The following is a 17,365-nucleotide window of genomic DNA, read 5'->3' as shown; positions in this document are numbered from 1 at the left end:
GTCGAACGTGGGTCTCGCACTGCGAAGGTCTGTATGATAACCATGTAGCCATACGCGAGTTCTCACGCATAATGTATTCTCAACACAACTGTACTCATTGTGTTGAACAACGATCTTCAAATTACTATCAGCCTAACCACTACAGTAACCTCTGGGACATTTAAACTAAAATCAGCACGCGAATTGGACGATATATACAGTATGTCCTTAAATATGTTGCTACCACTGTACAACGGAACATTACAGGCAGGAATATATCAGTGGTGAAGAGCACATATTCTTTCAAACTGTCGACTTCAGAATATAGAAAAATTAGTTTTCAATTAATCAAGCTTAGATACTGAATATTATACTCATATAGAAGGTATTTAGTCGTTATTTGTTTGAAAATACACAAGGTTACTACATAGAAATGAAACAAGAAAACTCACCAATGGATTCGGTCGAAATCTGTACGCAAGCATCATTCTTTTTCGGTACGCCTCGTACTCATCATCTCCTTTTGTTACATCTGCTGGTCGTTCCACTCCTAATCCTTGATTTTCAGGTCGCTGTGTAGCTCTAGAAATGATAAAAAATTATATATATATATATATATATATATATATATATATATATATATATATATATATATATATATATATATATATATATATATATATATGGTGTCGGATGATTAAGTGCAGAAATTTTGGGAGTTGCTAATGGTGTTCACACTTTATAAGAACATATGACCTATTCCTCCAGGTTTCCGATATAGGGGGTACAGAGGGCTGAGACCCTGGAACCTGCTGAGTTTCAGTTAATTGCATATAGCACATCCTGTACTTGCGTACAGACAAAAATCATATCTCATTTAAAAGGTAATGACGCTTTCTGACAGTGTACATGTTATTGTAAGTACGCCTACAGGAAGGAAGTAGCAAAGGGATTTTTTTAAAAAGGAAATCCCTCTAAAATTCTTTTTTTTTTTAAAAAAAAACATTATCTCCTGTTATTGAATGGAAACATTGTCACTAGGGAAAATACAAGAGAAAAAGTAGTTACTACACTTTATGCCGGCGATGTTAAAGATTCACGTTAGTAGCATGAACATTACTAGAGAAAAATCATAACTCTACGCCGGTAAAAGCAATTTGCTTGAGTCTTGCGACTATTTATTTCAATAATGTTGTTTAATAATTTATAATTAAATAATAATTTATTCAATTACAATAATGAGTCTTTTACAATAAGTTTCATCGAAATATTACAGATACATATGAACATTAAAATACAGAAAACAATATTGAATAGTTGTCCTAGAATGTTTATCGACAGGTCCAGGAGGAACAGTTGTCGACAGGTGTACACAATCGTCAGATCCGTCTGTAAACGACAGATGACAGTAAAATGAAATCTGCATTCAAGTACAGCACAGAACATACTATACCGAATCACTTATTATAGTACACTGGCAGAATATATGAAATAATTACTTTTTGTACTACACAAACACTTCACATATCTTAACATAGCCTGACGTGATACGCTACCACTCTTGTTTGTTTGTTTGTTATATTACCTGACCAGGATAGCAGTGCAGTTTTGAGGGGATGGCGCTGCTGTTGTGTTTACATCAGTTCCTTGGCAAGCGCGGTGGGACAGGGGAGCGGAGTGTTTCACCCTGCAGTGTATCGAACGGTTTTTAAAAGTTGCAGTTTAGATGTTATACATAGCCTAAACTGTTTACGCTTAATAAAGAAAGCCGTAAGTTATGTAGTTGTAGTGATCCATTCCTGCAGTAATGCAGATGTATTGTGAATAGGGATATATGAGTGGAAATTACCAATTTAAGAACAATATAGCATAATTGACGAGTCAGTGAGCTTCAACCGTGTATTATGCAGATTGTGAAAAAACTGATTTGATATCATTATAAAACAGGAGCAGCCTGTAAAACGCAGAAACAATGGCAATGACGAAAAGATTAATTTAAGGTTGATAGCTTGGAGATTTGCGAAATATCTTGTAACTGTAAATTTAAATCAAGTTAAGGTTAAGGCTCACCTTGTTCTTGTGTTTGTTTCAAGTGTACGTTTATCGGTAGAGAGAGAAATGTGAATCCTTTGGGGAAAGGGAGGTGGAGAATTTTTTCCTTCATCTTTTAAAGATTTATGAGATTGGATAGCTTGCCTTTCGGGATTGATTTGTAAAATTTTATTCCGTGCGTCCTTCTTTTAGGATCATTATAGAAATCCAGCCCTTTGGTAGAGTTCGAATAAAAGTATTGATAAAACATTAGCGTATGGGTAGAGTAAGCGTAAGTATCATTGCTTCAGTACATAATAAATTCACAACTTTTATTTATGAGGAAAGAAATTTCTCCTGGACTCCCTGGACAGGTTCTAGCTATCATGTGACAAAGAATTAAATCTACTAACTGCTTTCACACACAATATAATTTTGAAACTTAGGAGCCTAGTATTATAACTTCAATAACTTTTGTAACTGTTTGTTTTCACTTGAGGATATGCGTGAAGTGGTTTATTACGAACAGAACAAAAGGAACTATGATGGATTAATTACAAGCAATCCAGTTAGAAACAATGCTGCTTGCATTATAGTTCCAAAACCGGCCGCCCGCACTCGTTCGCTGGTCAGGTTATAGCAAAATACGTATTACATTCTGCATTTGAGCAGTACAGATACATGATGAGCAGTATAGATACTGTTAAATCTAGTTTATGAGTTATTAATTATAGATAGTGACAGTGAGGAGGTGAGAAATACACTTATTTAAGGATTATTAAAGAGGTAGTGAGTAAAGATAAAGTTTTACAGTAGAATGTGGTTTATATTCACAAATACCGCGTATACGGACATGCTGTAGGTCTAAGGGTTTTGTGATGGTAGTTTCACAACTGCGGTAGAATACCATCGATCGAAGATTTCCTAATCAGAGATTCCTCTATCCATGCGTGTTCTCACACGTGTATAACCAGCAATGTGACATTAGTGTGCTTCAAAGTATACAGGAAACATAGGAGCGGGCTTCACAATACCGTATTTGCGCGAATATAAGCCGCGTGCGAATACAGACCGCACCTAAACTTTTGACACGAGATTATAGAAAAGTAAATCCTGAATATAGGCCGCACTAAAAAATTTACGAGAAAGTTGTGTGTTGCAGCTTTGAAAGTGTGTATCAGTCATCCATTCAAAGCTAGTGTAAGACAATTGTATACAAATTACATCATGAACAAACCAACTTCTACGTCAGGAGGCAGTTAGCAACGTGCATCTGTCGGAAGTGTACCGTTTGTTTTTGGCTGCTTGGCGGTCAATATCAGAAGTACTTGTCATGAAAAGTTTCACATAAACTGAAATTTCCAACAATCTTGATGGGACTGAAGATGATCTTCGCGATAGAGACTGTGAGCAGCATTCTGTATCGTCTAGCGAGGGTGAAGAATCAAACGCCGGTAATGCTGAAATGGTGGGAAGTGATTATGTTTGATTTTGGTGGGTACAAACAAGCTGAGGCAGTTTTGCTAAACAAAGTTGCTTTTCTTTTTTCAAGAACAGATAATGTATATAAATATACTGTATATATTATATATACCGTATACAAAGATACGTACTCCTGTTAATAAAAGTATTAAGTGCACAAGTGATTTTTGTGCCAGTGTAAGGTGTTAACGGTGACCAATGAAGGTGGCAATTTTTGCGAAGAAAGTAAGTTTTTCTGCTGTAGTTTTTGATGGTTTACAAAAGTAACTACAGTAACTACATAATGGTACTAATTTCAACCCAGAAGATACGTGTACATGTCATTTTGAAATTGACGGTTTATTATTTGAGGGAAAAATCTCGATTATAGGTCACACCATAATTTTTCAAGCCAAAAGTTAGGGAAAAAGTGCGATTATAGGTCACACCAAGATAAAGACACTATTCAGGCTGTGAAGCACTCCAACAACAAGTGTTAGAAGGATTTCATGTCGGCTTCACCTTCCTCGTACGCATGTACATGATGTACTTCGAGGAGATGAGTTTTATTCATTTCATCTACAACGAGTGCAGCATCTCCATCCAGGAGAGAGTGGACAACATATTGGTTTTCTGAATGGGTACAGATGCATCCTACTATTTTGCCATTCATTTCGTTTACTGATGAGGTTGCCTTCAACCAGAACGGGATCAAAAATACCCGCAACGCACATCGTTGGATGACGTAAATCCTAGACTGACGATAAGTATGATAGTATCCAGGACGATTTGCGGTAAATGTGTGGGCTGGAATTATTGATGAGAAGATTACTCGTCCTTTTTTCCTGCCTCAGCCTTTGACTAGTGAAGTCTACTTGCACCTCTTCTGCGATGACTTATCAGAACTGCAAGAGGATATCCCCTCTTCAAACCAGGATGTCATCAATATAGAGGTTGTTCAGTCTACATTTGGCCAATTTCGGCTCACCTAAAAATTTAGAAGAATCCATGGCGCCAGTTCCGTAAGTGCTCGATGTGTTTCCCTTGGTTCCTAACAATAGCCCGACAGCGTAATTTCCACTTTAATAGGCTTCTCTGAAGAACTGGGAGGGGAATCTTGTCCCATTCCCTTTGCACAGCTTTCCAAAGTCCTTCCACAGTTGCCACACGCCGTTTTCCCAAAACCCGCTTCAGCAATCCAAATCCACAATAGTCCATAGGACTTGCATCTGGAGATTTAACAGGTACCTCATTGAAAGGTATCACCTGTATACCACTTGTCTCCTCCATCTTCTTGTAGAATGCGAGGGACAATCGTGAGGTATGTGATGAGTCCTTGTCCATGTGAATGCGCACCAGATTGGCGTCATTTCCGTACATTGTTGGAATCTCATGCTCGTAGATCGGCCGCATGATCTGCTCCTGAAAATACTGCGAATTTATTTTGCAGTTCTTCGTCACCCTACGAATCTTCAGTTTACCTCGGTAACAGTAGCCAGTAACGACCATGAACCCTTTTGGGAAGGATTCTTTACAGACTCGGACCCAACTTCTAAAGTTCTTGGCGCCTTTCTCTCGGTACATGATAGGTTTCGGTTTGCCGCAGTCGGAAAGCTAATCCATGCTTCATCGAGCGTTACCGACGTACATCCACCTTTGTTTTGCCAGATGCCGTTCGTACAGCTTCCGGGCGTTACACTTTCGTTCCTTTTGGTGGGCATCCGTGGGAAGATAGCCGCGAGCTTTCATGAATTTTTCCAGCTTAAGTTGATGGTGTAACGTCCGGCTCACAGTCCCCAAAGACACGTCAAGACGAGTAGCCATACACCTTTGTATTGGCGGATTTTCTTGCATTGCCATTTTGCGAAGTTTCCTCTGCACGGTGGAGTTTCCTGCTTCCTAGGCAACTTCGTTGGTGATCCAAACGGTGGAGCTTCGTTGCCCTTGTACTTTTTAATAACATTTTTTATTCCACTTAAACTGATGTTGCAACCATTCCTGCACTGTTTTCTAATGACAGAAACACTAAAGTGGGCATCATAAAGAGCCGCAACATAGCGTTCCCAAAACCGGCTTAGTTTCGGCGGCATTTTGATCACAGAGCGGAAACCCACACACTTGGAAACAAATTTAACACAACACTCACAACAATGGTCCTGTTTTGTGCGTTATTGTCGTCCGCGCGGAAAAACAACTCCGTTCCCAGGAAGCCACTGCACAACAGTGCAGGACGCCACGAGCCAGGTCGAGTGAATCCATTCTGCCCGGGAGGGGGGAGTAAAATCGGCTAAACGTAGGCTGAACAACCTCTGTATAACAGCATTACGGAGCACTATCTTACGATATCACGTTGTACGTCAGTATATTGATCAAAAATTTCCAAATAGCTGGATCAGTCAGGGAGGCCATCTCGATGTAATTAGTAACATAACGTAATTAGTACACTGGCCACCTCGTTCACGCGACCTAGCACCTATGGACTATTCCATGTGGGAGTGGTTCAAGGACAATGTGTACATATAAATATTTATCTCAAGAGACGAAATGATACATAACATCATCCAGGCATTCACTACCATCAAGGAGTGCATAGAAGACACCAGATGGAGAACAAGACATGCATTGACCCGTATTGTAAACTGCATCGGATATGGTAATATTTTTGAAAATATTCTTTGTATACCATAAGCTGTATCGAAAATCCCGACCTTAGGTTTCTGTTTGGTATCTACTTAATCTTCTTTTATTACTAAATTTGCCTTTCTACCGTATCGGAGAAACTACATCTACTTACATTTTCACTACTTTTTATTTTTGTACATACTGCATTTTTGTACTGTAACATTTTCCAAGAGACAGCATATTCGCCAATTCCACACGTTTTGAGTATACGAGGTTTGTGTTCTGTAATCTTATTGGCCGAGCATATATATGACGACAGGAACCAGAACCCTTCTTGAATCCTGAGTCATAAGTAGACCTGTTTTTGTTTTCTCTTATGTATTAAAGTATTTCAATGCTTTCAATCGTTTAGGGGTTAGGAAGTTATTTTATTCTTGTAGAATTTATTTGTCTTTTCATTTTCATAGTTCCATGTTCGTTATTAGTGCCTATATCAGGAGCTCATTTTCTGTAGGTCAAGTTTAGGCATACTACTCGAAATAGATGTTGAAAAACTATAATTATTTCCAATTTTCTTCTTATTGTCATCCAAACGATTTGCACTTAGCATAAATAAAGTTTAACGCGGCCACCAAAAGTAAATGTTAAAAATCACAATTCTTTCACCATTGGCGTATAAATGCAGAGTCCAGACATATATCATAAAAAACTACAGTGCAAAAAATCTACGAGGCCACTAGATAGCACGAATGCTGTCTAACAAAGTTGGGTCAGGGAGAAGCTGGTAGTAGTAATGGGGAGACCTGATCGAAGTTTGGACTTTGACCCCGACCTTTGAGACGTCAAAAGTCAATGAACTTTACCCGGGGTCAATGACCTAGGGGTACTTAGGAACACCACCTCTAAATTTTGGCAGGGGTACCATGGCCCACCCCCTAAATTCTGGCAGGGGTACCTAGGACTAGTGTTGTAAAAACGTTTTTTTTCTGTGAAGTTTTTTTTCAATAAAAAAACGTTCTTTTTCATGTTTTTTTTTTTCAAATGTCTGTTTTTTTTCTGGCAACTATTATTTATTGATTTATGTTGCAGATTATTGAAATAATCAACAGAACTTGAGTCGAAGCCCTCGTAACTTACAAATCGTTTGTTTCTTTGTACCCATACGAGCAAAATTGTTTGATTATTCCTTTCGGCCCCAGGTCATTTTTGGCGTTTTCCTACATTTCCAGTTACTGACTTATTGCTCAAAAACTATTCATTCGATTGATATAGTTAAGGCCTTGTTTTTTAGAAAATGGATGTGGCTATTTTTTGGTGTAATTTGCATTGCAGTGTTGCCAACGGGTGGGAAATTATTGAGTGAAATGCAGGGGTGAAAATTTACAAAAAAATCCCTAACCGAATTTCAAAATTTTTTGTATCTAGCACCACTGCTGCTATATGGATTCAAGTCACCTAAACAAATCTTTGGTGTGTTGACAAGATACAGTGAAATCCTGAAGTCGCTGGCTTTCATTCAAAGAGGGGAAAGAAAAAATTGTGTCATACACATGAAATTTTTACACTTTTTACGCCTCAGAAGCAATAATCAAATATGCCGGGGCTACAGCTTCTCTAATTATCCTATTGAAACTTTTGTGGTGCGTTCTGTAGGGCAAAGAGAAAGCTTTCAGGTAGTGGTACGTTTGTTTCAATGTAGCCAGTAAGAGGGTAATAATAGAGGGGAAAATGGAAATTTTCTGAATTTTTCACCTAATAGCGGGAATTAATTGTTTTGGCTGGAAACGCTGCCATCAGACAGACGAAAACTATCTGAAAATAAACCGTAGTACTCCAAGAATATATCCTACAAGTATCATTGCGATATATAACAAAGTAAGCATGAAATTTTAAAAAAATATCATTCTACCTCAGAAATTCACCATTTTCTTACCATTTCCAGAACATGGTTTATTATAAACCTCAACTGTACTTCCTCTAATTATTCTAGTGAAACTTTTTATGGTGCGCTGTGCAGGCTAAGGATGAGGCTGTTAGACATTGGTACGTTTGTTCGAATGTAGCCAACAAGAAGGAAATAATAGCAATAAAAAGGGAATTTTTTTTCGAAAATTTGCCCCTAAAATCTGGAATTGAAATTTTCTTTAGCTGGCAACAGTACTATCACACACACACAAACTATCTTAAAATAAGCTTTGGTATACCTCTAATATAATCTACAAGTATTGCGACGAGTAAGCATGTCAATAAAAAATATCTCATTCTACCTTCAAAAAAATCACAGTTATCTTTCCAATTAGAGAACAAGGTCTACTATAAACCTCAACTGTACTTCTCCTAATTATCCTATTGAAACTTTCTATAGTGCGTTGTGTAGAGCAAAGACGAGACTTCCAGATACTGGTACGTTTGTTCCGATATAGCCTACAAGAGGGAAATAATAGAGACAAAACATAATTTTTCCAAAATTCCCCCCTAAAATCTGGAATTAAAATTTTCTGTAGCTGCCAACACTCTACCAGACAGACGCAAAGTATCTTAAATTAAAAATTGGTACACCAGTGTATATCCTACAAGTATTATGGCGATATTTAAGGAACAAAGCTTCTAATTACCAAACATATATTACGGAAAAGTAAGGAAAAACTAGAAAACAGTAAACAGAAAAGTAAGGAAAAACTAGAAAAATCAAGGGTTAGAACCTAAGTACGAATTTTATGTGCCTCCTAATTACCCCATTGTAACTATCTGTACTTGCGTTTATTAAGTAAGGACAAATGTTAGATTGGCGTACGTTGACTTGCACTCGGACGTATAGGTACAGATTTATAAAAAAAATATAATTTTTTGCGCAAATATAGGAGAATTTCAATTTTCCTAATTGACAACACTGCGCGCAGGCCCGTCCAATTGATGTCAACAGTTAGGTATCCATCCGAGGTATCTACCTGGCAAGTCTTAAGGATGACTTTCTACAGCGAAGGAAGCTACAGGGAAAAAAGAAGTAAAGGAAATTAAAAAATTCTCGAATTTTTGACTGGGGTGAAATTTGAGAAGGGAATTCGACACCAGAAGAAAAAGAAATTAATATGATAAACTATAGTCCAATCATATTTTGCAAGAATAATATCCCGATATCTTAATTAGTGTCCACACAGGAGCGGATTAAAAAGTGACACACACGGGCCACCGAGTATACATTTGATTACATTTTTTTGACAACTAACTCGTGTTGTTGTTGGAGTTATAGTCTCGACTAATAATAATATCGTTGTAAACAATAACTTTGTAAGGAAAATTTTCTCTCCTTTTTACATCTTAGTTCCAACACTGTTGGTGAGAAATGCAGGGTGTTTCAAAATAAATTTTGGGGTTTTGAGTCTTCGTAATCGTAGTACTTATTACATTTTACGTACAATTATAAAGCAATGCATCAAGTAAAAGAGCACCTCAAACAGTCTTTGCTACATGTGTTCAATGTGAGATTCCGTTCGTCACACGGCACACATCTAGTCGATAGGCGAGAAAGGCCCATAAACTTTCCGTCATATGACACAAAACACATTCAATTTAGGGGAGTCTCATTTTAACTGTACCATCTCCTGAGGATTTGCTGACGGCCAGATGTAAACATTATGAGTGTTCACATTAGCTCTTAGGTGAAAGGTCAATTTATCACTGAAGACGACACTATCCAGAAAATCTTCATTGTTATGTAGGAATATTTCATTTGCGAAATTGGCACGTAAACGGTAGTCTGTAGGCTTTAGACCTGTAGCAACTGCAAACGATAAAGACGTAGTTGCAAGCGTCTCTTTAATTTTCTTCACACAGACGGTTGCACTGTACAGATTCAGTTTTTATTAAAACACAAAAAGCTTTCTGCTCTCTAGTCTCCATCTTTGCTACTTGCTCTTTCTAACGGCAGACAGAAGAAACAATGCATGTACATGCGTGGGTACAAAACTGTTTAAGTTGCTCTTTCATTTGATATAATATTTATAATTCTAAGTTAATTGTAATAGATACTACAAAGTTTCAAAACCCTAATATTATTTTTGAAGTACCCTGCATTACTTCAAATTGAGTCATCCTATATTCAGGTCTTTTATATACATATCATCAGGGCCGGTCCTAGTCAATTTGTCGCCTCGTGCAATGGCATAATTTGCCGCCTCTCCCTTACTCCAAGAAAAAAAAATCTTAAAAGTCATAATTTTAAGTATGCTACTCCAGCATGAACAACAAAGGTGAGGGTAAGTGCAGTTGCACTCAGAAAGGCTTATATACTCACTAAAAATGCAATCCCGTTGTGTCTGTTTTTTTCTTTAAATATTAATCTATTATGTTAGTGAAAGATAAAGCAAACACTCCTGCAGAGGAAAGATAGTAACCCTTTTTACAGAATTCACTATCGAGCTTCAATCTCAATCTATCAGTGCAACTAGCTCTTTTATCTGTCTTGATTTTAGATTTCTTGATTTTTCTTCTACATCCTCTAACATTAAAAAAAAAACTTGTTTCTATCTTCAATGAAAAGGAACTTGTTTCTGACAAAAACAAGACTAGTTTCATATCAAAACTGTGATAACTTACTAAAGAGAACAGATATTCACTACCATTCGAGAATTGAATTCTTGCATTTGATAACAATCAAGCAATTTGTGCTCGGATTTATTCGACCATTTGCTTTAGCATTGTCCATGTGGCCTTAAACTAATGCAACCTAAACATAATTTATGAATGTAGTATTCAAATAGAATATCAGCTTAGTAAATGTAACTATCATCATCATGAGGTCTGTTTCCAACAAGAAATATTTAATTTAAATAAGATAATTATGACAGATTTTGCCGGACCATCCAAGCTTGCCGCTCCACGCAAATGCACGTGTTGCATATATGGTAGAGCCGGCTCTGCATATGATATATATCTGGTCGACAAATTATTTATATATGACATTTAGAAAAATACTATTAGGCAAATTAGTATTAGTTTTTACCTTTAGACAAGTTATTGGAATTTTATACTGTTCATGACATTATTTTCGTACTTATTAAAGTCCTGCTTTCACGAAAAAACAAAATTTCATTTCTACTTTTATTTCTTAGTTGATATTGATGAAAACTGCTGAGATTCGAATTGTTAATAGGTATGGTATTTATGTAAATTGTAAAATATTTGTAGCGTATCAGTATCTAGCGTTTAATTTATGTTCCATTTTACGGTGATTACACCTACATAAAAATATTTCACATTTAAATAGACGTAAGATGCATTACAAATGACTATTTGAAAAAAAAACGAAATTTAGAAAAAAACGAGAGGCAATGTTTTTTTCTAAAAAAAAACTTACATTTCTGAAAAAATACGAACCTTTTTCTTTATTTACAACACTACCTAGGACCCGCCTTAATTTTGGAAATTGCCTATTCTAAAAATTTGGTATGTTAGCCTAGGACCATAGTATGTACTTCTAGTAGTATTGGGAGTCCACCTTGTTCCCTTTCATGGGTAAAAAATTGGCAAAAATTCAAATTTCGGAGGTATTTGACCTAATTTGTCCCCTTTGATGAGGTGTTATTACCCTATATGGTTATATGGACGTATACAGGGGTCCATTACCTTTCATAAGACATGGGTATATTAATGCACCCCTTTAAATTTTTGGGAGGGGTACCTTGGCCCACCTCTTAAATTTTGGAAATTGACCAATTTAAACATTTGGTATAATAGTATAGAACCCTAGTATGTATCACTATAAATTTTGGTGGTTCACCTCGTTCCCTTTCATGGGTACAAAATTGACAAAAATTCAAATTTCGGAGGTTTTTGGCCCAATTTATCCCCTTGGATGAGGTCCTATTACCTTATATGGTTATATGGTCATGTATAGGGGTCTATTCCCTTTCATAAGACACAGATACATTTGTTCACCCCTTGAAATTTTTGGGAGGGGTACCTTGGCCCACCCCTTCAATTTTAGAAATTGCCAAATTTAAACATTTGGTATCATAGTACTGGACCCTAATATGTATCACTATAAATTTGGGTGGTCCATCTCGTTCCCTTTTAGAGGTACAAAATTGTCAAAATATAAACGTAAGCAATACATAGTACCACGTGTTTGGTTTTTACCTAAGTTATCCCCTTTGGTGAGGTCCTATTACCTTATATGATTATAGGGGTCCATTTCCTATCATAAGACACGGGTATATTGATGCATCCCTTTAAATTTTTGGCAGGGGTACATTGACCCATCCCTTCAATTTTGGAAATTGTCCAATTTAAGCATAGTACAGGGCTTCACTATGTCATGATAAATTTCGGTGGCCCTTTCATGTGTACAAAATTGTCAAATTTTTAGTACAACCACGTGTTCGGTTATTGACTCAATTTATCCTCTGACAAGGTTATAAGGTATGGACGGGTATCCCCTTTTAATTTAGTAGGACCCTTAGGGTGTCAAATGCTAGTACGGTCACGTGATCGATGATTTGGTTTTGATGCGCGACGGGTCCCTGCTCAATGTTCTCTAGGAATTAGATGGAAATTTTGAACAAGATTTATGACCAGGGTTCTCGTTTTATATCGCAGCGAACAATCCATTAATCTGATAACGTTGTATCATATTGATGGAATGAACAATAAAAACACATAGATAAGCATAAATTGTATTTTATTCACTTTTCTGGTTTCTTCTTTTTCTTTCTTGTCACACTAATGTATTGACAATGTTTGTATATTGACCTGGGTTTCTTCATTAGACCTCCTCCTCCTCTTCTTGATTGTGATGATTTGTTTCCATGTTTTGCAGCATAGCACCGGTTTGCAAAGCTTCGTATTGTGAATTTTGTAAAAAGAACGAGGAAAAAAAGATGATTAGCATAGAAATAGATTATGATAAAACAAATACACTCTCAATGATAAATATGATAAAATTACCTGGAAGGTATATTGTAGTAGTCTACGATCATTAACCGAAAGTACTGTTGTGAACAAGTATTGAATTTCACGCAGAGATTTTCCTTGGGCTTTACAACGCAAATAAAAATAAGCATAACAGCCACATACAGATGAACCAAGACTTTGCATTTGGATATTATTATATTTATAGTACATACAATGAAGTTTCAAGAATGTAACATGTTGTGTACATAAGGAGGAAGGCCATAGGTGTCAAAATATTCTCCAACACCGCGATTATCAATATAAATTGCAATCCAATGGCTTCCTAATCATGTGGATGGATCTGTATTTACAATGATTGCCAGAGGAAGAGAAATCCGTGAGTGCAACTCATCGCTTGCAAATACCCCGGTAAAATGATTTCTGAAAAATGGACTACCGTTTAAAGCACTAACTAATTGTAATGTATTCAACATCGTGAATGGAAATGATACATAACGTATACGTACCTTGTAATTTAAAAGTCCAGGACAATGCTGCGCTGGTGGTCGATCTCTAGGAGTGAGGAAAAGTACCCATACACAATACAGTTTGCAGGTGCTGCTAATTTCTCTTGGAAATGAACTTCCAATCGGATGGCTCCATGTCGTTGTAAATTCCAATAGTGACAATCTCCAGCAGAAGAATCGGGAGTTAGGTCAAATACAAACAGTGTATATACATTCTTGTAGTCGGCTCTTGAAATTGTATTTCCAGTATTGGTAAAATGTATGCCAGAGCCTGAGAACAACGTGTGGTACGATGAAATGTAGATTCTCTTCAAAGCTGGGTTGCAATGGTTTTGAAAGTACAGCTTTTCCATCCACGTACAATGTAAAGAAATTAATATTTAGATGTTGAAATTCAAATGGATTGCTGGTAATAGTTCCACTGGATGCTTCATTCGATGTAAATCCTACAATAATACGATTTGGCAATGTTCCCATAAACAGGTTACCAATAGTTTTGGATTGTATATCTTTCGGGATGGTAAATGATTTCATTTGAACCCTTGTCAGAGGATACTTTGCCGGTGTAGATTGTAAAATTTTATTGTGTGCCAATTTGACACTAGGGCTATTGCTGACTTTTTTCACTTGCAACGATGCATCTAGAATATTGATTTTTGCATTGAGATCACTTTCACTGGCTATGAGACAAAAGTTTGGTTCTGCAGCAATGGCGAAGCTAATGGAGGGCCAAGGGGGGCCAGACCCCCTTGCTCAAATTCTTGGCCCCCCTAGTGGCCCCCGTACACAGTGATATTGCTATACGTCAACAAACGGTGAGTGGGTCGTTACTACAAGTGAAACTACTACCAAAACGTCTCTCGACAACAGAATTACCAACTGCAGAATACCGTATGTTGCAATAGTCTGCGTTCCGAATAAAATACCGGTATCGTTACTCGTTTTTGCTTGTAGTTTATCAAGATCTAATTCACTGAAATCTGTGGGGTGTATATCCATCGATGCATATGCATTGACCTCACCACCTGAACATTCCTTTTAACCTCTGTCCCTTATCTAGTTATCTCCTTTGTTTTGGACAAAGAACCAAACAAAAAAAGAAAAATCAAATCAGTCGGCATTCTCATTCGCTTCAATGTTGAAAGTCATACTAAAATATGAGATGCTTACTAACAAATAACATACACTACAGAAAAACATTACTCTTGCGTTGGACGAAAGAAGTTTTCGTACATTACTTATTAAAATTTGTGCACCAAGTAATTAATTACCATTGATTATGGCGACATAGAACAAATGCATAGCATCCATTAAATAATTTGGCATTATTATTATTTTCAAAGCATCTTAATATCGAGCCGGCTTGTTTAATTAACAATAAAAGAAGAGAGCAGAAGTTTTTATTACTTGTGAAATAATCATTCCCTCTGTTATTCGCATCCCGATCGTTTGAGAAAAATTAGATGCTGAATACTACGAGCAAGTACTATTTGCTACCGATACTAATTCTCCCGCTCGATTACCTTCTGGTCTTGTCTTTAGTACGTCTAGTTTCCTAACGCTCTTGGCCATTAGCAATTCTGTAGAATCCTTCTGGTACAATGTTAACAAGCGATACCAGCGGCCTCTAGGAAAACGGAGTCAGAGCTTGATGGACCGATACTACTAACTAAAGCCTGGGGAAATGTAATAAAATTCAGTGATTCTTTGTAAATAAATCGTTCAGTAATATTATCCTTTAAAAATTTCAACTATAGTTTCATCCCTAAAATGCTACTTCATACAGAAATTCCAAAGTTTATCACAGAGCCAGTGTTACAATCTCCTGATTACCAATCATCAGGTAAGATACCGAGATGATACAAGTTGGTCGCGGCAGTAATGTTATTTTGTATAAAAGAAATAGTTACTCTCGTGACCAGGTTGTGTCATCCCGTTATCTTATCTGATTTTTAGTAGTCAGAGAGATATTAGGAGTTTATGGAACTGGTCTATAAAGACTCCATTCAGTGAGTTCAGTCACTGAATACCAAATTTTATCGCAGATTTATATTTGTTCTTCATCAAAATATGCTTAACCATTACAGAGAAAATTACATTGTAGGAATTATGCAGAACAGTAAATCAGTGGTGACGTGAATTTTGAACAGGATATACTGTGCGCCTACTAGTTAATGCTGTGCCTTCATATCCAATCTCAAAACTAATTAATTTACCATCGACTACAGTACAGTAGCGTTAAGTTACTTCAACTACATTTGAATTTATTTCAAGGCTTTGAAACATCCGAGGCTCAGAGAATATGAGAGAAATGAGTCAACTGGGCCATAAACATTTCGCTAGTGAACTAAGGAAGAATCTTGGTAAACTCCTAAGTCGAAATATTTGCCCACGAGGGATCGATCACATCATCTTCCGAATCTGAAGTCATTGTAATACCGCTAAGCTCAAATGCACATGGTTGATCATACTTTTGTTTTTGTATTCATAAGCAGTTTTATTAACTACCTAAGTAAACTACATACTTCTTTTGTAATGTAAACTGTTACAAACTGGTATTGATCAATGCTTCTATGTGCTACAGCTGCCAAGCACACAAGTGAAATTAGCTATTTTAACAAGACAATATAGACGAAGCGCTGTTTTTGAAATTTATAATCTTCCACCTTTTCTGAAATAATGCTGTCCGTTCTACCGTTTAACACGACATAAAATAACTTGCCTTGTCACGTAATAATACTTGTTTATTAAAAGATTTTGAAAGGTAACGAAAGTGTATAATTTATACAAGTGTTTGAAGTGTTATATTTAATGTTTTTCTTTGTTGTGAGAGTGAGGAAAATCATTACAATAAATAGAATAAGTTCAGTTTACTTTTAATGGAGTTTCCACTAATCTGTTAGTGAAAACCTAACATAACAGTATGCATATCAGCTTGATTCGAAAATAGAGCTAAAGTTCTGGTAGCTCTGCCTTCGTATATAATAAGCAAATTCCTAAAATAACTAGCATCATGATATAAGTGCAAATTTCAACGAGGCACTTTGTTCCCTTTTGATTTTGAGTGTGTGTATATATATTTCTCTGCTTCTACGTTCCACCTAAATCAAGCAGCCACACACATTTTAAACGCCGTGATTAAGTAACTACTTATATTAGAATGGAAATCAATTGTATAAATGTGCCTTAGTTGTTTGAGGTAGTAAATTCTTTTATTTTCGCTGTTTTGAAAACAGTAAAACCATGAACAACAAAGATGGAAACATTCATCTTGAACACACACACACACACACACACACACACACACACACATATATATATATATATATATATGACATTTATGTGAATCAATTTTTTCATTCATTGGAGATGGCCCCCCTCAAAATTTTCTTTGGCCCTTCGTTGCCCCCCCTGAAAAATATTCTAGCTACGCTACTGTTCTGCAGGAATAAGTTTAACACTTAATTCCAATCCATGAATTAAAAATTTATCTTGATTAAAAATGTCACAATCAAGATGTCCAATCATACCGAATTTCATACTTTGTTTTGTCAGTTCATAGCGTTGTTGAAATCCTTCGTTCTCACTGGTGGTTGCGTTCATATGACCAGCCGTATCTTGAAACCACATTGCTGTTTGTAAATGTGTATTTCTAGCTCCATCACTATAATTGATCAGTTTCTCCAGGTATGAACGATATGGATGATTATGTGACGGAAATGAAATCAGTTTATTGTCCAAGTAGATTTGTACTTCACTAAACATAGCATTTAGAAAATCATTGACAGGTGCAATTGCTTTATCCGTTTCGGCGAAGGAGGAACCATCTGATTTCACAATTTGTGCCTGGATGT

At 36.5% G+C, this 17,365-nt stretch overlaps 2 protein-coding genes across 4 annotated transcripts in view; one reads left to right on the top strand and one right to left on the bottom strand.

The window, feature by feature from the left end:
• LOC145666520 (uncharacterized) overlaps positions 1-17,365 on the bottom strand; it is a 466,510-nt gene that overhangs the window by 23,075 nt on the left and 426,070 nt on the right. For all 3 annotated transcript variants that reach the window (XM_081733813.1, XM_081733810.1, XM_081733811.1), the window contains one exon: positions 432-561. In XM_081733813.1, the coding sequence (XP_081589939.1) occupies positions 432-561 (130 nt within the window). The remainder of the gene's footprint in view (positions 1-431; positions 562-17,365) is intronic.
• Positions 1-17,365, top strand: part of LOC145666521 (uncharacterized) — a 411,536-nt gene that overhangs the window by 210,085 nt on the left and 184,086 nt on the right. The gene's annotated exons all lie outside the window — the stretch shown is intronic.

The sequence above is a fragment of the Thermobia domestica genome, chromosome 12 (assembly GCF_964235325.1).
Source record: "Thermobia domestica chromosome 12, izTheDome1.hap1.1, whole genome shotgun sequence".
Taxonomy (NCBI): domain Eukaryota; kingdom Metazoa; phylum Arthropoda; class Insecta; order Zygentoma; family Lepismatidae; genus Thermobia; species Thermobia domestica.
Note: the sequence above shows the minus strand (reverse complement) of the source record. Positions and strands in the feature narration are given on the sequence as shown.